At 31.6% G+C, this 24,443-nt stretch overlaps 3 protein-coding genes and 1 pseudogene across 4 annotated transcripts; 2 read left to right on the top strand and 2 right to left on the bottom strand.

Annotated features, from left to right (window-relative positions):
• Positions 1-209: 209 nt before the first annotated feature.
• On the bottom strand, positions 210-1,282 carry LOC106756056 (NDR1/HIN1-like protein 3). The gene has a single exon (XM_014638300.2). The coding sequence runs from the start codon at positions 1,142-1,144 to the stop codon at positions 521-523; it is 624 nt and encodes a 207-aa protein (XP_014493786.1). The 5' UTR covers positions 1,145-1,282; the 3' UTR covers positions 210-520.
• A 3,097-nt stretch (positions 1,283-4,379) lies between these two features.
• LOC106755993 lies at positions 4,380-7,167 on the top strand (annotated as a pseudogene).
• A 2,589-nt stretch (positions 7,168-9,756) lies between these two features.
• LOC106756047 (NDR1/HIN1-like protein 10) lies at positions 9,757-10,713 on the bottom strand. The gene has a single exon (XM_014638288.2). It carries the CDS (start codon positions 10,530-10,532, stop codon positions 9,906-9,908), a length of 627 nt encoding a protein of 208 aa, XP_014493774.1. The 5' UTR covers positions 10,533-10,713; the 3' UTR covers positions 9,757-9,905.
• Positions 10,714-14,174: 3,461 nt separating this feature from the next.
• Positions 14,175-24,069, top strand: LOC106755941 (chaperone protein DnaJ). 2 transcript variants are annotated; one of them, XM_014638177.2, is made up of 11 exons: positions 14,175-14,582; positions 15,442-15,510; positions 15,805-15,897; positions 16,050-16,171; positions 17,412-17,607; positions 17,706-17,881; positions 18,480-18,609; positions 22,153-22,313; positions 22,777-22,859; positions 22,980-23,097; positions 23,269-24,069. In XM_014638177.2, the coding sequence occupies exons 1-11, from the start codon at positions 14,295-14,297 to the stop codon at positions 23,465-23,467; spliced, it is 1,635 nt and encodes a 544-aa protein (XP_014493663.1). In that variant the 5' UTR covers positions 14,175-14,294; the 3' UTR covers positions 23,468-24,069. The 2 variants fall into 2 exon arrangements, with proteins under 2 accessions (XP_014493663.1, XP_014493670.1); XM_014638184.2 differs by having other exon boundaries at positions 14,461-14,659.
• Positions 24,070-24,443: the final 374 nt, after the last annotated feature.

Below are 24,443 nucleotides of genomic sequence, written 5' to 3'. Positions count from 1 at the left end.
TTTAAATATAAAATTCAAATAAAATCAGATGTAAAATATTATAAAATATAGTTCAATTAATGCATAGCAAGAGACACCGATTGGTTCCAATGTGAATACATCAATTATTCCACTTTTGACATTTCAAACACAATATACAACATGTCCTTATCATATGTTCTAACTTCCAAAACCATTCATTAATGTCGTACAGATCTTTAATGTTAAGGAACATGTCAACTTAATTCTATATAAACAGTACCCATATGAATTTCCATTAAGCCAGAAAAGACAATGCTCAAGTTATATAAAAATAAACATAGTGATCAAGCACAGACTAGGAAGTAGGAGATCAACAGAATATTACATAAGCAAATCAAAGTGGTACATCAAAAGAAAATTTTTCTTTATTTTGGTACACATGACAGTATTTTTCTTTGTATATATAGATATATCTTGGTAACATTTAATTTACAAATCTCTGCAGATTTGGAATGGAAAAGCTGTGTATGTAAAACTCAGTTTTGATAGGAGGTTTCTTCTATGCATCAGCATCACGATCAGAAAAGAAATAGGCACTGCTGCATCTGGTGACAGCAAAAGGAGATGCTGATTTGCCATTAGAAATCAAAGGAACTCTTAAGCGACGACACTGAACAATGGGTGGATTGAAACGAGAACTCTTGAATCTTGCATACTTGGCTCTGATATTAAGATCAAAATCCACAGCTAAGTCCTTGTGAATCCCAGCATTTGTCTCCTCTTTATACTCACCAAGTTGTTTAGCTTTGAGCTTAATCACACTCTTCCCTACAAACACTGCTTGAAGGAAGGTGGTGTTCTTGTGGCCTTGGTCAAAGGGTGTTAAGCTCACCCAACCAAAAGCATTATCTTTGTACCAAGCTATTGCTGTGATCTTCCTATAGTACACTACGATGTTGTTGTTGGGATTTCTCACTGTGACATTGACCTTGAAGTTGTAATACAAGGTGTTGTTGTTTGTGTTGAGGTTGAACTGTGTTAGAGAGGCATCGGTTACGTGGAACTTGACACTTGAAGGAGATATGATTATCCAGAAGAGTATCAAAGAAAGCATGAACATGAAGATAAGGGTGTAAAGTGTGAAGAAGATGTAGCAGAAGCTGCAGCGTGGTCTGAAACACATGATGATTGATTATTAGGTGTAAGTGGTTGATGAACATAAGCGTATTTGTAGCAGTTTCCATTGATGGCTTGTTGCTTGATCTTTTTCTTGGAGATTTCCTTGCAAAATACAAGTGCATAGAGAGGCATTGACTTTTGCAGATGAATAAAGAAAAGCTTTTCTTCAATTGTTTGGTTAACAAGTACATGGAGATGAAAGTACAAAATATTTGATGGAACAATGATATTTTGACAACTCTTTTTTAACAATTTTTTGACAAAAGGACACGTATGATCATTTTATTGGTCTGTTTGAATTTATGTTTAAAAAATATTTGAAACGGACCAATCATAGACTGTCAGGTGTAATGCATGATGCAAAAGTGTTGCATATGAATGCATTGATAAAAAAAGAGTTGTTAAAGAGATTTTTTCTTATTTTATTTTTATGTAAGAAAACAAAAGGGGTTTTTCATTATTTAATATATAGGTCATATATTTTGTATATATATATATATATATACCATCTAGTTTTGGGAATATATGTTGTAATTTTGCAGATCCATTTTCTACTCTGGTTTGGGATTAAAAATTGGAGATTAATTTAACATTTTAGTGTTTTTCTTTGGTCACAAATACTTAGTTTGTTATTTATGCTACTTAAGATTCAGAGTTTGTGGTTTTTGCTTTTTTATTACGAGCAATAGTTCCAAAATTTCATTAGCAAAAATTTGACATTTATCCCATCTAAGTCAATAAATGTTATAGCTAGGCCTTGTAGGAATTCCTGATATATAATAGATAAAAAGGTTTAATATGGAGGTAGGTATATGAATAAGTGAAACCAAATATTCGTTGTAGCTTCCAAAATAAATATTTCTTAATAATAACTCAAAATAATTTAATTAATAAAACAGAAAAATAAACTTTGAAATACAATTGAAAATATTTTTTAATAAACATATGTATAATCGATTATTAAGTTAGAATAAATTCATTTGAAAAAGCATAAAAAAAAATGTGTAAATGGGTCAATATTTTATGCGTTTCACGCGTTTAGTATAAAACCCTACACAAATTAAGTATTCCATCTTTGACATTTTAAGCTCGACCATGTCCACATCAAATGTTCCAACTGCATTGAAAATCATTCATTAACATTATACAAAATTTTAGAAGAAGATAAAGATTAATTGATTGGTCATATATTTAATTTGTGCCCCCAAGTGCAATTCATGTCAATTTCTATGCAAATGGGTCCGTGTGATGCATGATGCAAAAGTGTTGCATATGAATGCATTGATAAAAAAATATGTTAAATAAGTTTGTTAATATATTGATTATAAAAATATAGTAATACATGTTACACGAGTGTTTTTATATTATTACTATATGAGTATAATAAAAAAATTAGTAATTTTAATAGGAACATATAATTTTGTAATTTGTTATAATTTTTTTTTAATTTTGGATATGTGATTATATCAATGCTTAATTGTGTGATTGCATGATTAAATTGAATTAATCTTAATTTCTCATTAAATGATCAATAACAATTATTATTGTATTGAAATTTTGTAGATAACTTCTGAATATTTAGGTATAGATCCAAATTAGATTAATTTATCACGTATTAGTGCTGAGTACGAGAGAATGGTAGAAAAATTTATATAATTTGTGCAAAGTAATGAGGGTAAAAGCGATAATGAAGTGAAGTTTACATGTACTTGTGTCAACTGTTTGAATGAGAGAAAATTGAGTACAACCCAAATTTGGGGAACATCTTATCTGTGATGGTTTCCTATGATGTTATACAACATAAATATGACACAACCAAGAAATACATTTTCTAATTGTCTTCCAAATTGAAAATGTTATTGATTCCACCATGGAAGATCGACTAAAAGAAGATAAATTAGAGGACATGATTCGTAATATTGGCGCATAAAATTTTGCCCAAGCTCATGTATGGATGAACTGATGCGAAAAACTTCTTTGTATGTCGGTTCAACTAAGTTCACACGATTGTCAGCTATGTTAAGGCGATCGATGGATGAACTGATAAAAGTTTCACAGAATTGTTGATGTTGTTGAATGAAATGTTACCAAATGGACATACACTACCCACTCGTAATTATGATGCGAAAAAAATTCTTTGTCCGTTGGGTATGGAGTATAAAAGGATACATGCATGTCCCAATGACTGCACATTATATAGGAAATAATTTGCATTTTTTAAAAAGTGTTCAAAATGTAGGTTATCACTATACAAGTAAAAATATAACAGTGAAGATAATGATTAGATAGAAAAAAATGGTTCTGCTTTGAAAGTAATTTGATAACTTCCAATTGTAGTCAGACTTAAGCGTTTGTTTGTGAATCAAAAAGATGCTAAAAACCTTAGATGACATGCAGATGAGAGAACAATTGATGAGTTATTTCGTCATCCAGTTGATTCAGAACAATGGAAAAATATATATCAACACTTCTCCCAATTTTATCAAGAATGTAGAAATCTTAGCTTTGGTTGAGCCACTGATGGAATGAATCCATTTGTTAATTTAAGTACCAATCACAGTTGATTGCCACTTATATTGATAATTTACCATTTATCTTCTAAATTGTGTATGAAAAAGAAATACACAATGTTGTTTATAATGATATCTGATCCAAAGCCGTCTCGAAATGACATAAATGTTTATGTAAGCCATTACTTTCTTTTATATTTTATGTTTTAGCTTATAGTTACTATGTTGCTTTTTGAATTTAGTAGCTTATTTAGATTGTTTTGGTTTATTGTTTTGTTTGTTTAGACCAGCACCTAAAATAGTATATACATCGTTCCATTCAGATAGACTTCTTGTAGAGTTCCATTTTTTTGTAAAGTTCTCAACGAGATGGTTATGTTTCAAGTTTTCAAGATGTTTTTTATCTAGTGACCGTTTAATCTAATAATAATTATCTAATTTATCTATCTATTTTCTCTATCAGTATAAATAATTTCTCTGTTGATTATCAATTTTAGTTTCATTTCAAAGTAATTTTATATCATAATATAAATTATCAATTACAAATATAATATATAATATATAATATATATTCTGAAAAATATCTTTCATATATTTTAAGTATAATATAGTTCATAAACTAAAATTATTTATTATAAATATATAAAAATAAGTATGAATCTGAGACAATGTACAAAATTATTAAAAAATAGTATATAAAGGATTGAGAGAAGCCATTAAAAAATGAAAATTCAACTGCATTAAACACTAACACCCAATCTTTTGTTTCAGCAGAACACAGAGCACAGCACGGAACTCTTCCTCCTCTTTGATGTTAACCTTAGAATGTCACTCTTAATAACAAACACTTCTTATTCTATTTTCGAGTTTTCTCTTTTCTTCCAAACCTTCTTTCTTCTCTTCCTTTTGCTTACCCTATCACTTTAAAGTTGTTTTTAGAGAAACCCTACTACCCAATCTTTTGTTTCCGCACAGCATCCGACTCCTCTTCATCTTTAACCTAACAATGTCACTCCCAATATCAAAGTTAAGGTTACGTCTTTCTTATTCCATCTCCAAGTTTTATCCTTCTCTTCCAAACCTTTGTTCCTTCTCTTCCTTTAACTTACACTATCACTCTCAGTCTCCTTCACTTGACCATGACAATATTCACGGCGTCCTCTCCCAAATTCATAGCATGTTTCATATGCGTCCTATTCCTCCCATCTACGAATTTGGGAAGTTTTTGGGATATGTTACAAGGATGAAACACTATTCTAAAACTATTCTTCTTTTTAAGCAAATGGAGCGCAAGGGAATTCAGAGTGATCTTGTCAATCTCAACATGGTCATTAATTGTTTCTGCCACTTACATCAAATGAGATCCGCCTTCTCTGTGTTTGCCAGAATTCTCAAACTGGGTTATCATCCAAATGTCATAACCTTAAATACCCTCATGAAAGGTCTCTGTGTCAATGGTGAGGTCAAGAAAGCACTTACCTTTCATGATAAGGTAACAGCACAAGGATTTCTACTTAACGAGGTTAGTTAACGAGGTTAGTTACGGGACTTTGATCAATGGTTTGTGCAAGATAGGAGAAACCGAAGCTGCCATCAAGTTGCTCAGAATAATAGAAGGCGGATTATGTAAGTCTAATGTGATAATATACGCCACTATAATCGACTCTCTATTCAAAGATAATCTTGCAAAAGAGGCTTATCATTTACATATTAAAATGATGTCAAATACCATCAAACCTGATGTTTATATCTATAGTATAATGATTGATGCTTTATGTAAAGAAGGAAAGATAAAAGAAGCTAAGAATGTGCTAGGTGTGATGGTAAAAGCTTGTGTGAAACCTAATATTGTTACCTTTAACACTGTGATGGATGGATATATTTTAGTTAATGAGGTACAAAGTGCTAAACACATATTTAATGTTATGACTCAAACTGGAGTAACGCCTGACGTTTACAGCTACACTATCATGATTAATGGATTATGTAAGAGTAGAAGAGTGGATGAGGCCATGGATCTCTTTCAGGAAATGCATAAGAGGAACATGGTTCCTGATACCGTGACTTACACTATTCTTATAGATAGTTTATGCAAATATGGGAGAATAGCTTATGTTTGGGATCTTATTGATGAGATGCATGATAGAAATCAACAACTGGATGTAATCACTTACAATTGCTTGATACATGCTTTGTGCCAAAATTATCATATAGACAAGGCATTTAAATTATTCAAGACAATGATGGAAAAAGGAATTCAGCCGAATATTGATACATGCTTTGTGCCAAAATTATCATATAGACAAGGCATTTAAATTATTCAAGACAATGATGGAAAAAGGAATTCAGCCGAATATGTACACCTGGAATATACTTATTGATGGAATGTGCAGAGGGGGAAGACTTGAGAAGGCACAAGAGACTTTCCAAGATCTTTTAATTAAAGGTTATCCTTTAAACGTACATAGTTATACTATTATGATCAATGGTCTTTGTAAAAAGGGTTTACTTGATGAGGCATTGACCTTATGGTCCAAAATGGAAGACAATGGTTGCTTACCTAATGCAGTAAGTTTTGAAATAATGATTACTGCTCTTTTTGGAGAGGATGAGAGTGATAAGGCAGAGACATTTCTTCGTGAAATGATATCTAGAGGCTTGTTGACATGATAAAAGGTGAAATCTCATTTCTATATTTAGTTACATTTATGTCTTGCTACATAATGTTCTTGAGTGGTTTGTATATGTTGTGTCTGTTTGATCGGAGAAGTGACCTTTCTGCAAATGATGCTTGTCTTGTTAAGAATTGGATGTGAAGAGTTGAAAATTTTTTATTTTGCATTGCATTGTCTGTCAAGACCAAAACCCTGACTTCCCTCCATAAATACCTTATTGATATTGATATTAGTCATTACAAGTTTCAAATTATGTAAGTAAGGTTCAATACATTGAAAAGAGGCCCACCGGTAAATCAATTTAATAGAAATTTTGGATATTTTGTTATCAAGTGACACCATATGCCATGACTCTTTCTGGTTTTTTCTGCAGGATTCTGTCTTAAAACATACAGAGGACACAGTGAGGCTTAAAAGACCTCATAAAACAACAATTCCTTGGAGACATAACTAAATTAATGATATTGAAAACACAACTTTGAGTGGTCTAAATACGTGTTCATGGTTTTCAGAGGACGGTGGTCTCTACAATCATGGAGGTGACAACATAAGGTTGTTTTTAGTTTAGTTTAGATATGTTTCTTATTTTCTCTTTGTTGTTTTCAGTTTAGTGAGAACAATGCTTAATTCAAGTGTGGGGGAAGGGTAAATTTTTGTTTTTTTTTTTCTGTTTAGTTAAGTCTGTTTACTGTTTTGCTTTACTACTTTTAAATTCTCTTTAGCTGGTCTGAACTTTTTTACTTTTGTTGTTTTTCATTCATTTGTTAATTTTAGATTTGATATGACTCTGAACACTGTTTTGATGATTCTTTATACTACTTTCTTTCATATTTTCTTTTTCAGTTTGTAGTTACTATATTGCTTTTTGATTTTGTAGTTTTAATTCTGAATATTAGTAGCTTATTTTAATTGTTTTAGTTTATTGTTTGACTTTTTTAGACCAATAGCTGTAGCTGAAATAGTAGAGTTCTCGATGGTTTTGTTTTAAGTTTTCAATAAGCTTTTCATCTAGTGAAATAATAATTATCTAATTTATCTATCTATTTTCTTTATCAGTATATATAATTTCTCTCTACTATCAATTTTAGGTTAATTTTAAAAATACAGTTCTTTGTGGGATTATAATCTGCATAAAAACATTCTGAACACAAATGGAATTCATATGCAACTATATCAAAATTAGAAAATTAGTATCATAGATATACTTTTTTTATGCTTCTTGTATCTATGGTTTACATCTATTATGATTGCTGTCTTATATAACTGATAGTTTTTTATCACTCCAATTCACATGATGTGAATAAACATTGTCAAATCGGTTGCAGAGGCTTAAAACCTGTCACAATATTCATTCACTAAATTCTTGGAATGCAGATTAGTACATTTAATAATTTCCTGCACATATGAACAAAATAAACTTCAAATTTTAATACCAAACTTTGTTATGTCATATTCTATTGAGCTTTTTGACACAAATTATCCATTCATTCCATGTCCAGGATCTGCTAGTGGGTAAAAAAGAAAAATTATAATTTTTAATTCAATATACAATTTTAATCTTGTTTAATTTTTTTATGTACCATGCCCAATTCATCTATATAGCTCAAAGGCTAATGGCGTGTTTTTATAAGAACATTCTAATTGGTCTAAATGTTTTTACCTCACTAAATTTGTTTGAATAAAATAACTAATGTAATATAAGAATATAAGTCTAAAGTGTGAACTCAATAATCAACTCTGTTATTAGTGGTGAAGTCATTGAAGCATACAGAGGACACAGTGAGGCTTAAAAGACCTCAGAAAACAACAATTCCTTGGAGAAAACTAAATTGTGGATCAAATGATATTGAAAACACAACGTTGAGTGGTCTAAATACGTGTTCATGGTTTCCAGAGGATGGTGGTCTCTGCAATCATGGAGGTGACAACATAAGGAAAGTGACATTCTATATTGATTAAAGATCTAACTAGTATAGAAAGTGATTTTTTTTATACTAGTTGACGCCTTAACCAGTATAAAAAATTAAGCTTATTATACTAGCTAGCGCTCCAACTGATATAGAATGTCAAACGGTTAGTTAACGAACAGTTATAAAAGGTTTGAATCGTATATAAATTTATCTTATTCCTAACAAACTTTCTATACTAGTTGCATAACCTGTATAAAAATGGACTTTTTATATCGGTTCTAGAATTGGTATAAAATCGAATAGTTTTTATATCTTTTGATTCTATTATGGTTCAAAAATTAGTATAAATTTTTTTTAACCTATATAAAACAACTGTACTTTAAAAATCATGACAATTTTCAAAACTCTGAGAGAAAGATAAAGATTAATTGATTGGTCATTATAACACCCTTTTCGGAGTGTCACAAGAATTTTTTTTATTTTATTCTATTTATTAAGAAAATTGTCAATTCTCATTTATAAATTAATCTCATGAATTTATAAAAACATTATTATAAATTTTTAGTAGATAAAATTTGAATAAAACTCTCATCATTAATCTTTTCTCTCATCAATATCGGTTCCAGAATCATCAGTATTCCTATACAACAACACGAGTTATACGATCATCGCACAAATACAAACACAAACAACAAGTAGGATAACATTCAACAGATAATTCATCCAACATGCAAAAATATATTACTACACACAACAATACTCATATTATCATGCAATAATTATACTAAACTTAATCATCACACCATACAAATAATCATACTAGCCTAAATCATCACATCATACAATAATGATGTCAGACACAATCATTTGGATGAGATGTTGATGTGCGATCATGAGAGGTTGTGCACTTGTGGTAACCTCTACTACTTTTTACGAATACACTTCCAATACAACACTTCAATTCATCCACAAGGTTAGTTTGTTAACACCCATGCCCAAAACCGGCACATAAACTAGGACTTCCTGCCCCTCTCACCACATAATTCATCCTTCTCTACTTGAGACTGAATGATTATTAAGGTATCAAGATAACCTCCAACAACAGGACCCTCAACATCAACATGTACACTAATTAATTACAACCACAGAGTCTCTCCACGAGACCCATGACCAATCTCACATCATGTCCATATTCATCAATTCATATTCAACATATAGAATGAATTCATCACAAATTTTCCATACCAATTGAGTATATTACATAATAATTTAATAGTATATCGAATATATTTAATAAGAAATAAGATGAAAACTCTTTGAGTAGACTTCTAAAAAAAAAGAGGTGTGTCTTAATAGACAACTTAAGTACCAGATCTTTCCTTAGCCAAAGTTTTCCTTAATTAATTTTCATGATTTTCTTATTTTCATATTCAATACAAAATCACAATATTCACACATAAATTTCAGAGCAAGGATTTTACATATTCTATACAAGATCACATAAATTTTATAATTTACAAAATCTATCAAATCATTAATATAAAAGTATAAAAAGGTTAGCTCCCTTACCTATTTCTGAATTATTTTCTTGGTCAGAGATTGTTTTCAAGACACCTTTCCGAATCTCAACTCTGAAACCTACTCTCCTTTCTTCCTAATTTTATTTCTCCTTACCATTCAGCTTCAGCATCACGATCAACAAAGAAAGAACGACCAATTCTACAGTTTCTGACACTAAAAGGAGGTGATGATTTACCCTTAGAAATCAAAGGAACACTCAAACGACGACACTGAACGATGGGAGGATTGAAACGACTACTCTTGAACTTTCCAAACTTGGCTCTGATTCTGAAATCAAAATCCACAGCCATGTCATTGTAAACCTCGACACTTGTCTCTTCTTTATACTCACCAAGTTGTTGACGTCTGAGCTTAAGCAAGCTTTGCCCTTCAAACAATACCTGAAGGACAGTGGTGTTCTTGTGTCCTTGGTCAAAGGGTGTCAAGTTTACCCGACCAAAATCATTGTCTTTGTACCAAGCTATCGCTTTGATCCTCCTATAGTACACTACGATGTTGTTGTTGGGGTTTCTCACCGTGACGTTGACCTTGAAGTTGTAATACAAGGTGTTGTTGTTTGTGAGGTTGAATTGTGTGAGGGAGACATCAGTTACATGGAACTTCATGTTTGATGGAGAGATGATTATCCAGAAGATGATTGAGGAAACTATGAACAACAGTACGAGGGTGATGATTGTGCAGCAAATGCAACGTATGCAGCGGTCTCTGCAACACATGGTGTCACTGATTTTCTAAGGTTTCTAAGGTGATTGGTGAAAGATGGTTTAAATATTTTGCTTCTAAGGGTATTTGAAGGAGTTAACCATTGATGGTTTTGGTGTGGCTTGTCACTGATTCAGGTTATTTCTGAGAGTTTTCTTACATAATACAATGCAAACGCAGAGAGAGAGGCATTGACTTTTGAAGGCCAAGTGAAGAACTTTTCAATGGTTTGATTCACAAGTAACAGTGAAACTTTAGAAGAATAAATTGGATAAGAAAACAACAAACCTAGGAAGCTTAAACTTTTAAAGATATGGATTGGATTAATGGTCATGAGATTCTAGCTATTGCATTAATTTTATTAATATAATATATTTCTAAATTAAACAGCAAGATATATATATTAGAAACAAATTCATTGACTCGATTGAAAAAATAATTAATTTTACTTAAAAATAGTAGTTTCAAATAATTTATTTACTATGTACATACTTAATTTATTTTAATATTATATGATACAATATGTTTTTAGACCAACTTTGTTATGCAAATTGAAACTTGGAGTTTAAGGTATGTTTATATATTTTTTAACTACCTAATTTGTTTTAAAAAATAGCCACTTTCTGGTACACTGAAAATAAACTATTGAGAAAAACTTCTTTTAACAACATTTTTTTAACAACCTTTTGACAGTTTGTGATTGGTTCGTTTTAAATATTTTTTAAATATAAATTCAAATAAATCAATAAAATAATGGCACGTATCCCATTGTAAAAAAAGTTGTCAAAAAATGTTGTCAAAATATCATTGTCCAAACTATTGAGTCCAGGAATGCCTATGCAGTTTCCAAGAAAAATAACAATTCAGAAAGTTAAAACGAAATATTTATTTATTTGCATCACAACATTCGGTTCTAGCCTTCTAGAAAAAGCCGACAAGAAGAAAACTAAGTACATGTTTATGCAATTTGTTTATAAAAAGGGGCTATTCAGGTTATTTTTTAAAATGGATAATTAAAAAAATTAACAGATAAAGTAATTTAAATACAATAGTAAGATATTAGGCCAAGTCTTTGTAGGGTTGGTCTTTATAGTAGTAAGATATTATTTGTTCTACTTCAAGTATTCAAGATTTATTTTGTTACTACTTCGAAAAACTTTTTAATGAAAATATTTTATATGTATATAAATCCATTTTTATCTCTTATTTTATTTTATAATAGATTTTTGCTTGTATTCTAACATATATGATATTGATCCTCAATCTTTCTGATTTGGTGGTTGAGATTTTAGATAAAGTTTGATTAGTTAAATCTAGTTTATGATTGAAAATGATATATGTACATATCAAATTTTATAACGTCATGCATTTAATCTCTAATATCAGAATAATTAATGTTAAAAATGACGGATAACATGATTGTAAATAAATACAATAATTAAACGTCCATCAGATATATATTTACTAATGACATCTAACCATACCTATAAGTGACGTTAAACTACATCTTGACTAAACATATAAACATATAATGTTCGCTTAGGTAACACCAGATATCCATACCAAAATAAATGAATATGAAGAGCTTCTTTGTTTCTCCACAATTTCACTTTAAATAAAGTTTCAAATCCTTTAAAACCTTACACCTCCATTCACCAAAATTTTCTTCCCTACAAAGCCTTCGTAATCAGTAATCATTTTGTTAACTTTTTTTCTCTGAATTTCTATTAACACCTTTAAGTTCACAAAAGCAATACATTTTTTTGTCATTGATTCATTCTCATTATGAAAAGTTTTTGTAAATCCAGAGAAAAAAAATTAATAGATTTGGATTTCAATAACCTTCTCCATTTTACATAACTTCTAGTTCTTTTGTTGGTTCTTTTATTATAATGTATTTCTTTTGGTTTTGTTTTTATTTTTTATCTTATGTTTTTGAAAAAATGGATTTCTTCATATAATATATTGACGTCGGCCAGTGACAACATTTGTCGTTATTTTGTACATTTGGATGATTCATTTTTTAAGTTTCCTAAAGTTGTTTTTCACAAAATGAATCAGTTTGTTTTGAAATCTGATCATAAAAAACAATTCTAGGAAAACTTAAAAAATGAATCATCCAAATATGATCTACATTTAGATTGTATTAGATCAAACTATACAATGGTAGTGATATTTCTTAAAATTGTTTCACCATTAAACATATTTTGAACTATGGTTGAGTTTCCTGAAAATTTCACTTCCAATAAGATTTCATTACATTTGTATGCTCCAAAACTCATTTTCTTGTCTTTGAATTTCAAAGTGCGAACTTCATCACATTTCTATCTTTCAAAACACATTTAGCCCTCTTTGAATTTGAAAGTATATATAAATTAATCCTGAAGATGAATGTACACTTATTCAAGAGGACCAATTACAATTTAAAGAAGAGAAATACTCTAAAATCTGAAAGAAAGAAAAATCTTCTAAAAAACATAAAAGTGGATCTTAGTATATTCAATAGAAAATCAGTTTTGAACAAAAATAAGTCATGTAGATGATATTTGTAGATGAGTTATAGACGTAGAACCCAATCCCAGTTCGACGTTAAATCATTCAGTAATTAAGACATTTGTCCTGAACAAAATTGACGTCAAATTTTAATTATATGTGACGTGTCAAACCTTTTGTTGGTAACAAGATTGTAATTAATGCTCCCAAAACCTTTAAATTTGATTTTAATTTGGAGATAAAAGAAATTATTTAATTTAAAAAAAAATTACAAAATTATGAAAATAACATACAACCCACTCTTATATCACACGGTTAATTTGGGATAATGATACTTAGACAACATTTTTTTGACAACATTTGAACATTATCTACGTGTCATTCTGTGATTGGTCCAAAATCACTCCAGAATGGTGTTTATGATTATTATTATTGATTGTGGAGTGATTTTGGACCACACGTAGATGATGTTCAAATGTTGTCTAAGTATCATTATCCGTTAATTTGTAATGTAACAACTTTTCTTTTAAATTAAAAAGATTAAAAGAAACTCATAAAAACCAAGAACTCATCACACTTAGTAAATCCTAATATTTGTAAATTTGAGACAATTAAGCCTTCTCAATTGGCCTACGACGTTAGTTCCAGTTAACGAAAAGGGCTTAATTGTCTCAAATTTACAAATATTAGGATGCAATTGGGAAAAAAAAACATGAGGATCTAATTGAGAATGAGGAACAAATATGAGGACTAAAACATATATTTAACCCAAAAAAAAAGAAAGGTCTATTTTATATTTATCTGAACAAAAGAAATAATTTAACCTTCTTTTATACATTAATTATTAAAAAATTCAACCATTAATAAAGTAAAAATAAAATTAATAAAATTAAACTTTTTAGTCAACAACTATTTTTTTATTATATTAAAAATAAAAATATCTTAATACTTATTATATTAAATTCAAGCATTTACTCCTTATTTAATTAACTTTCAAGATTGATTAATTTATATTCCTATATCCAACTAAACAACAATATATATTTTCTTGTTACTCAGCAAGTTTGATTATTAATGGTCAGATATAATAAAATTAGATTAAAATTTATTTATATTTGAAATCAATTTCATTTTTTATTTATTTTTTTCTTGTTATCGAATATGGAAGAGTATCAATGAACTTCACTTCTATCTCCCTAACCCCTCTAAAACCCTCTCTCATGAATCATTGTCGTTAGTCCTTTCGTCCATTCCGAATCAATTTTCAATTTTCTTCCGTACCCATGCCATTGATTCGCACTACTCCACCGATTCCTTGTGCCATTTCCACACTCACTACACTTACCAATGCACCTCTATCATCATCTTCCACTCTTTCTGCTGCCACATTCGGTTCCCACCTCCTGCGTAAAATTCAGAACCCAATTATTGGGTTTTCCGCAACCAGGAATCGCTCGCGTGCTGCGCTGATCAGAGCCAAAGCAGGGGCCGATTACTATTCCACCTTGAACGTTAGCCCCAGTGCTTCGCTGCAAGAAATCAAGGCCTCCTATCGCAAGCTGGCGCGCAAGGTTCCCACTTTCTCGCGTGTTTGCGTGCCAATTTTAATGGGTCGTGTTTGGTTTTGGGGAAAATGGAGCAAACTAGGGTAATTGGAATACGAGTTGTTATGTTTATGGGAAATTCATGTCATAACTCAGCATATTTAGGTGTTCTATTGATATTAATAGTTGTAATTTGATATTTCTGAGTACTTGTATGAAAATGTGTGATACGTGATTTGGTGCATTCATAGTTACAGTAATATACAACTTAAGGCCGTATTTTTTATTATAAAGCCATGCATGAGGGATGCTAGTAATATACTCTCTAAAACACTCTTTTATACACCTTCTATTAATAACGTTTTATTGGATAATTGTTTTTTTGAAACTGCAAAATTAATAGTAAATTCATTGAATAAGAAGTGCCACTTACAGAATTTTGTAATTATTCATTTCAGTCATTGATACAATGTGTTGTATGATGAAAGCAATTAACAAATCACACATGCGTCTTCATCCAACAGCTTAAACTTTTAGGGATTGCAGCTAATGTTGCTAGCATCTTTTAACTAACCATTTATAGCCTTCACCCAACAACTTGCTTTTGGGAGTATTGATTCATGACATTTTGGAGCTTCTATGACCTTGTTGTCTAGAATCCAATTTTTGTTTCTAGCATGTTCCTTCATGAAAGTTTAAAGCCAGCTGGACAATACATAGGCTCATGTTTCTTCATGAGCCTGAGTATTGTCCCCACTTTAACCTCAAAGAGCTCTTGTATCTGGGGCATGTTAGATGTAAAATGATCGATGTTACTTTATCAAATAGTTTAATCTTTTAGAAGAATTGATTTTTTGACTGTTTGATTTTTAATTTTTGGGATCAGTACCATCCAGATATGAATAAAAACCCTGGGGCTGAGGAGAAGTTCAAAGAAATAAGTGCTGCATATGAGGTAATTCTTGCCCTAGAATGATGCTTTTTCTATCATTGTAATACTTGCTCAGGCAGGACATATTTTTAATTCACTAAGGAGCTTATTTTACATTCTTTTGCACTGTTATTTTTTTAATATCTGTCCTGTTCTACTCTTTTATGATCTGAACATTGGCGTTGTAATCTTTACCTGTCTGGGATACAGTACTGGATTAATGAAATTCATATATACTACTTCAGGGACAATAACTGCATATGTAATATACTTTCATCTGTCCCTTTTTATTTTTGTGGTGACAAGTTTTGCCTATAGGTCCTGTCAGATGACGAGAAAAGATCTTTATATGATCGTTTTGGTGAGTCAGGTCTCCAAGAAGAAAATGGAGGATCAAGTGGTGCTCCAGGGGTGTGTGCATATTCATGTCTTTCACTTTTTGCAATCTCAAAATAACTGGTGACTCTTTTGATATGATGATATATTTATACAGGAGTATCACATGTCCCTTTTTTTCCTTTTCCAGCTCATTACTTACTGTTGATGCCTTGTGAATTGATCAGGTGGATCCTTTTGATTTATTTGATACATTCTTTGGTCGTTCTGATGGAATATTTAGAGATGGTGATGAAGGGGGCATCAACTTCAATTTTGGTTACAAGAGAAACCGAAGTCATGATATTCGGTAACTATCCTCTCAATATGTTGATTAATTTCTGCGAATTAACTATATTTACCGGACTTATTGTCAGTGAGAGTTTTGAAAGTTTTTCTTCCCATGTGTATAATTAGAAGAATTTTGTCTAGCAGAAGATAAGAGAATGGCCAGCAGAAGGATGAGGTGTTTTCCAGAATAAACTAATGTATCCCAGTGTCATAGAGCTCCTCACTACATGAAGAAATGGGAAAGGGACATTTTATGCAGCCTACCTTTTCATATGAAAAGATGTTTTTGGATTTCAACTCGTGACTAACTCTGGTCACGAAGGCACAAAATTACTGTTGGACCAAGGCTTGCATTGAGTTGTTGTCGAGAAACAAAATCAAATAAAATAAAGGATAAAGAAGAACTAGCACAATGAATCTCTCAAATCTCTTGGAATGAAATTATCAAATACCTTGAGTCAAGTGCCAAATAGCAGGCAGACGAAGTTATCTGCTGTACAATGAATTTCCAAGAAAGCACTATAAATCCACAAAGTTAACCACTTTTTATTGTAAGAATTCTAAACTTGATTATTGAATAAGGCTCGCTAGCTGCAAGAAAAAACACGGTTATCCAGTAAGAGTAAGCACTGAACAGTCTTTGCCCTATTTCCCAAAACTCCAGATAACACACTATCAAACTGCTTAGTTCTGAATTTAGATTCCAATAGAGTTTTGTAGGGTTTACTATTTCTCCAACTGGATTTTAGTATTGATCTTATTGTGTATCATAGGATGGGAAATTTTTTTAGCTTTAATTAAGGCCTGTAACTACAAAGAAATCACAAATTGAAACATGGGTAGGACTCAGATTACAAATAATGTATCAAAAAAGAGTGTTACAGGCAAAGGATAGAAATTATCCAAATGTCCAACTGTTGAACTGGAGAAAAGTTAACAGAAATAAAATAACTACTAAAGGCAGTATTGTTGTAAGTAACAAATTATCAGTGAAAGTCTGTGGATGTTTAGTATAATGTATTATGAATTTAGAGCTTTCTTAATTTGATTAAATGAATACTCAGCAAATATAAGTGATTTAAGTAGAAATCACTTAAATGAAAGAAGATGGTCAAAGTTTGTCTGCCCTTAGAATATATTGCCCCTGGAAGATATTGTGCATGTTCCTGCCTCTAAAATGCCATTAAATATGACCTTCATTTGATTCCAACAAATGTGTGTAAAATTTGGCATTAACTTTATTTCGTTCTGTTGTGAAGATATGACCTTAATTTGAGCTTCGAAGAATCAATATTTGGAGCACGAAGGGAGATTGAAGTTTCCTGCTTTCAGACATGTGGCACTTGTGATGGTACAGGAGCCAAATCAAAGAATTGCATTAAGCAATGCACAAATTGCGGTGGCAGAGGGGGAGAAATGAAAAGTCAGAGAACACCCTTTGGAATGATGTCTCAGGTAATCTAAATTAAATAGACTTAATTAGTGAGTGACTGTGTTGCCAACGATTTTTATATTACCCGAGACATAACATATATTTGTAACGTGATATTCAGGTTTCTACCTGCTCTAAGTGTAGTGGCCTTGGTAAAATAATCACAGATCACTGTCGAAGGTGTGATGGCAGTGGTCAGGTGCAATCCAAAGAAACAATCGAAGTGGACATTCCTGCTGGAGTCAATGATGGAGACACAATGCAAATTCAAGGACAAGGGAATTTTGATAAAAAGAGGTTAGAAGGATTCCTATGAATTTTTCACTTCCAACAATGTTTGAACTTCATTTTAGAGTGAGCTGTTGGTGAATTCTACTTTGGTTAGTCAGTTTGATAAAAGGAAAATAGATTTGCAATAAAGACTGTGAAGCATCTACTTTACTATCATTCAATAAGTAAATCTGAAATTGTTTCTACATCTGGATGGTCAACTTGCCAACATTAAATGTGTAATTACTCTGTCCATATTCACAGTTTTAAGCAAACTCGCCAACTCATTTACATAAAGTCACAAGTGAATGGCCCAAAGATTTCCTACAACCAATTTGATGAATTGTCCCATTTCATTCCTGTACTCTAAATTATCAATTTACTACTAGATTAACCAGATGCGTTGATACCATGATTATCTATTAATGATGGATTACCTCAAAACCATTCCAGATTATCATGTGTCTCAATAAAAAATGATATTACTTAATTTGTGACCCGAGAAGTTACTTAAATAAAATTGAATCTCGTTTTCAAAAAAATATTTTATTTGCAACCTGGATGGGTGAGATTCACTGAAAGTTTAACTTATCTAATTGCTATTAATTTGGCACATTTATTTCAGGCAAATTACTGGGGATCTTTTTGTTGTCCTGCATGTAGATGAAAAGCAAGGAATTTGGAGAGAGGGTCTTCATTTGTACTCAAAGATTAACATTGACTTCACAGATGCAATATTGGGGTCAGTTAAAAAGGTAATATCAATTACCCTTTCTGTGCTCGTAAGAAAAATAAACTTGTTGGGACAAAATATAGAATCACATTGGTTTGGATGATTATGTTATGTATGGATTTTATGTTAATTGTGTTATTTAGAGATTTATTCTTCTTTTCAAGGGATCTTTCCCTACTTTAAGGATTGCAATAAGTTATTTGATTATGACTTTATTAGAGTTTTTATAGGCCTATCACATCCTTAGTTGTCTTTGGTTAGTTGGTTTGACATTGATTAACCTAGAATTTGGACATTGGGTGTAATTTAACTCCACTAAGTTGGCTTGTAAAGTGAGTTGTGAGACTAAGCAAACCCATCAAGGTTGCAATCAAGGCAGGCTGGGTATGACCATAATAGGTCCACTATTATGGGACTTTTCCACGACAATTCCTTCACACAGCAATGTAGGTGGCCCAACAATAGATCTAATGTAGACTCCAATATCCTCTTAAGCTTTTGTTGTAAGCAACCGATCCTTATAAATATATGAATCTGAATAAGTAGACAGGTCTAAGATAAGATCTCTCAAACTCTTTTTCTGATATATTCTCTTTAAGTTGGTGTCAAAGTTAGTTGATCCCGCTTTGTCTGTCTTGTCTGGCGAGTAAGTGATTTCGGCCACTACCTAATGTCTCCAACCTCCTCCATTTTTCTCTGGTGACCACATGATATGAAACTCCTCTCGGAGGTGTGCCCAGCCGTGAAGACTGGTTCTCCCCAACATTGACTTAACTTGGTTAAATTCAACAAGACTAAAAACTCAGGTATTACTTTTGACTGACTTTAGCTCATAATATGAATTAGAATACTAATTATGCACATAACCATTGAATAGTTGTATATGATACAATTGAAAATTGTTTTAGACCTAAATAGCCTACTCATAAGTGATCAACTAGAGCTGGACTAATATTTGACTAAATATGGATCTTGATCCACTGAAGAAATCAGTCAATGGGATTTCTCCAAATCAATGTTGAGGGTCATTGATCTGAATCAAAATTATGGGAGATACATTTAATAAAAGGCCTAATTAAATATAATTATAGGACAACTTATGCGTGCCTTTTGTTGATAGATTACCTTGGCCACGCAATTCTAATAATTTGTCATTGTAATCACTCCTTGAGAATAACAATTTGTCTTGAACAAATTTCCTAGAATGATACATAAATCTTAAGATTGTCCTTAGATGTGATTGTTGAAAGGATTAGTGACAAAACAGGTCATGGAGGATGGTACACTCAAGGAAGAGAGAATCCGAGAAGGAATACAATGAATTCCATGTGTTATATGCATATAGAGTATTTTTATTTAACATGAAGAAAATATCCAGTAATAAGGAACAAAATCAATATCTAATAAAGGGAAATATTTGGTAAGACGTCTGTATTAAATCATGTCATATCTCTAACAGTGAGAAAAAGTTATTAGTCCTAGATTGGCCTATTCCCAAAGTATCTACTTGAAATGCCCTTATTAGAGCTGACAAAGATATGCTCGTAAAAGGTATCGAGATGCCACCCTTGATATTAGATGTCGTATGATGGTCATTGTGAATAGGAAGTTTCAAAAGTATCATGAGAATAATCATACACAGTATACTTGAAAAGACTACCAAGGGAAAGCATGTCATGAGAGGTTTGACTATCAAAGTTCCATTATCAAACATAAGCTGGCAGATGATTGAATACATTGAAAACCTTGAGAGGCTTGGGTTTTCATTAGGCCAACAGTTGACTATTGATATTTTCCTACAATAATTGCTAGAGGAAAGATGCAAACTTGGGAAGCCAGGAATTTGCTAAAGGGAAAAAGACAGATAAAATTTGCACCTCTATCTTGAAGCCAATGGCATGAGTGGCTAAAGAAATAACTTATCTTCTCTTTGGCAAATAGGACATTGAAAAAGAAACTTTGAATGAACCTTGAAAGAGTATGAGAAATAGGGAAGTGAAAAATCTACTTTTGCGTCTTGGGTATTAGATATTGGATGTGGATTTCACATTTGTTTTTAATGTGTCTGATATAAGATAGTAGGAGTAAAACATTGGCTAAAGGTAGAGTAGACCTATCCATGGGAAATAAAGTAGGAATTGTTGTTTTAATGGTATAAACTTTATATTGTACTTTACCTTCAATGTGCTTATTTTAGAACTTGATCATTGTTATTTTTTTTGCAATTAGCAAAAATATTATTTGCCTCGTATTCGGATAAAAGGAATTTTTCAATAATAATAATAATAAAGGGCAAGAATTTTATTGATTTATATCAATGTTATCATACCATGGTTTGTTGGCCTATCAGACTATCCCTTATTGCGTCATGCACAAATATTTAGTCTCATGCTCAAAATGTTAGTCTTTGGTGTAAGGGGGGTAGGTAGGAGATCTCACATTGATTAGAAATATGGTTAAAATTATAGTATATTAGTGTGTGCAAACTTCACTTTACAAACTAGTTTTATAGAGTTGAGTTAAGTTTAAAATCCACTTTTTAAGACTAAAATTTATTTACCAGTCTAGGAAATTCATTTTGGGCAGTTTTACCTTCTCATGCACACCATAGACAAATTATTAGAATTGTTTGCAGCCATGATAAATCAACAAAGGTTATGCAGATGCAAGTACAGTATTATAATGTTTAATGAAGTCCTTAATTAAGTGTATATCTTATTATTTTGACTAAAATCAATGTTATTTGCGGAGAAAAATCGGTATTCATGTGGTATGGATACCGATGGTTATGCTTTAGCAAGTATTCATGGTGAGTTCCATTGGGAATGGAAACAGGTCAAGTTGTTAATTGGCCTATGGCCCTGTACACTCCAAGCATACCATGTTAAGCCTGGAGTTTTTCAAAAGCATATTTACTTTTGACCATGCAAAAAGTTTTTGAAGCCTAATGAGTCAACATATTTGATATTAATTTTTTACTGTAATGTTTTGAAATTATGGACTTAATTTAGGAGTTTTAGTCTCTTACCTTACATGTAAGTTTAGTCTCATTACCCCATTTAGAGGTTGGCTTACTTAGACCATACTATAAATAGGCTTGTAAATAGTAGACCTTCAAGATATATCAAGCTTATGCCTTGTAATGTCTAGCCAAGCCTAGTCCATTTTCACCCTTAGTTTACAATTGTTACTTAATATATTATGATCTATTAGGATCTGGTAATATTACTTTACCATTTTAAAGATGTGCTAATATACAAGTTTAATCATTCTGTAGTTCCTTTCAAGCTTAGTAAAGAGTTTAAATATTTGATAAATTAAGGAATATCCCAACTTGTATTTGAAGGTTCTTTTTCGTTAAACTTAGTACTTCAGGTAGGAACTAGTCCCTATTATAATATTGAGACATTTCATTTATGTTCTTAAAGGCAGAGATCGTATACAATTTTAAGTTCTGTTTGCATTTTTAAGAATAGTTCACTGAAATTATTCATGACATTGAGGGATATCCTGTAGCCATTGTGTCTTTAAAGGCTTTTTTAACTTCAAACTGAGGTAACTTCAGGTTGAAACTGTTGAAGGTTTACGGGATCTTCAAATTCCTTCAGGGATTCAACCTGGAGATTCGGTGAAGTTGTCACGTTTGGGAGTTCCAGACATGAATAAACCATTTGTTCGAGGCAATCATTACTTCATTGTGAATGTTCTTATTCCAAAGGATATCAGGTCTGTATTTTTCTTAGCATTGTTTCTTATATCCCCTAAGAAAAAGTTCATCGCATATTCTCTTGTTTAGAGTTTTGCATGTACTGGAAGTTTTTGAATTTTTGTTCTTCGGTTGAGGTTGCCAAGGACAGCAATTTTTAGTTCCTGTTTTATTTCCTTATCGATTAGAGGCCAGAACCTTTATTGCACTTCTGTGGGTTTCATTTAACGTTGCTATTGGAGAACAAATTACTCCTTGTCTTATAATCCCAGTTTCCAGCAGTTAAAATAGACTGATCTGCAGTTTGCAATGATCATTCACCTTTATGAGAATATTGAGAACATATTACTTCATAGTCTATTGCCTACAAAACACATAATGCTTTCTGCGTAATGGAATACTTTTGTTATTTGTAAATGTGTATTTATATTTAGTTTCTGCTAGTTATGATTTCCTTATATCTTTAAATTGTGCTTGTACCAGTGGCACAGAACGTGTTCTTGTTGAGCAGTTAGCTTCACTAAGAGCTTCTAACAAAAGGGATTCACTGTCTTCGGGTGACAATGGTATTAGTTCTTTATAATCCGATACTTCTGAAATTAAAAATGTATAACAAATTAAAATTATGCTGAACATATTTGAACAAGAAAAATTGTTCATCATTCTTTTTTAACTGTGCTTTCCAGGAATACCTAAAGGAAAGTTCAATGAATTCACTAAGAGGAGGGATCCGAGGGGTGACGGTTCAAGCAAGGGAATAAAAAATGTTGACTCTCTATGGGGATCGATCAAGAACTTCTTAAGGTATATCCCAGTTGTGGTATATGTGCAAATGCTGATAATACAATCATGAATAATTTCACATGAATGTTTAGAATTGGACTTTCGTAATTGATCTTAAACAAAGTAAGAAAACTACCTACCATCCTTCATGAATAACATAGGTAAGACTCTTAATAATCTTTTTATGTACAGTGGAAGACAGTCCGATGAAAGGTTTGCTTCAATTAGCATGGATACACCAGCATTAATACGGAGATATGCTGACCGAAGTCCGTCTGTCCTTAATTTCTTTTTTGTTGCTTTTGTTGTAACTTGGACTTTTGCCTTGATAGCAAAGTCTAAGTACTCGATGCTTCAGAAAAGGTCTCAGTCCTTAAATAGAACACAGTGAAAAAAAATTAAAGGCATGCTTGGTTAGAGAAGTAGAAATTAGGGTGGGGAGTGAAAGTGGAGGGGTGGAAAGGTTTTTATTGTTCAGGCCTTGATGTTTGGTGGAAAGATGTGAAAGTACAAAGGGGGGAAAGGTTTAGTTTGAGCTTATTTTCAAACTGCAAAAGACCAGAATTGAGAGTAGAGTAAGGATGAGTTCCACTACACAACACCCCAAACCATTGTTAGTAATTTTCTTCTGAAATTCTCTCCTATTTATTTTTAGCTCTATATACCCCTGAAACATTCTGTTGGAGCCAAGACTGGTGATTTGAACTCACCTTTTGTAACCAGGCCAGGGCAAGGCACCCTGAAACTTTCCCTTCAAGTTGGCATGCATTGTGAATCCTTTTTAACGATCACAAACTTGCTAGAAAGTGGGGAAAAAAGTTAATAACTATGCGATTGCTTACCATTGTTCTATATTGTATTTAGATTTGGTAATTTTTTGTCAAGTTTTTAATCTAGTTTGTTCCCATTACTAACATTTTTTTTTAATCAAAGCTGAATTTATTGGCTGAAGATTTAATGTGACGAAATTGTAAAATTTATAGTTTGCATTCAGGAACTGCTTCATTAAATTGCGATGACTAGTGTTCCAATTCTCATTGTTGAAACATATTTATCAAGATGATATCATTGAATCTGTTTTTCTAGCTTTATCAAAGTGTCAATTAAGTTTCAGGAATTGATCGGGTGCGCATTTGTAAAGTTAATTTTGAATTAAGTTTTGCAGAATTGATTTTGAAGTAAATTGTTATTATGTCTTGGGTATTTTTATTTCTAAATTCATTAATCAAATGAGTTAAAGTCTTTCCATGCTTTGCACTATCCATTGACAGTCTTCTTAATTCAAAATTAACATTGAATGAAATCAATGTCGCTTTCTAAAATTAAACATGTTCTAAATATTTATTTAAAATTATATGAACTGATAT

This window comes from Vigna radiata, chromosome 1 (assembly GCF_000741045.1).
Source record: "Vigna radiata var. radiata cultivar VC1973A chromosome 1, Vradiata_ver6, whole genome shotgun sequence".
In the NCBI taxonomy this organism is placed as follows: Eukaryota; Viridiplantae; Streptophyta; class Magnoliopsida; order Fabales; family Fabaceae; genus Vigna; species Vigna radiata.
The sequence above is the reverse complement of the archived record's forward strand: the minus strand, read 5'-3'. Positions and strand labels throughout refer to the sequence as shown.

Coding starts and splice junctions, on each gene's coding strand:
- LOC106756056 (XM_014638300.2), bottom strand. CDS start 1,144: ATGTGTTTCAGACCACGCTGCAGCTTCTGCTACATCTTCTTCACACTT.
- LOC106756047 (XM_014638288.2), bottom strand. CDS start 10,532: ATGTGTTGCAGAGACCGCTGCATACGTTGCATTTGCTGCACAATCATC.
- LOC106755941 (XM_014638177.2), top strand. CDS start 14,295: ATGCCATTGATTCGCACTACTCCACCGATTCCTTGTGCCATTTCCACA. Junction 16,172..17,411: donor AACCGAAGTCATGATATTCG/GTAACTATCCTC, acceptor TCTGTTGTGAAG/ATATGACCTTAATTTGAGCT. Junction 18,610..22,152: donor TATTGGGGTCAGTTAAAAAG/GTAATATCAATT, acceptor AGGTAACTTCAG/GTTGAAACTGTTGAAGGTTT.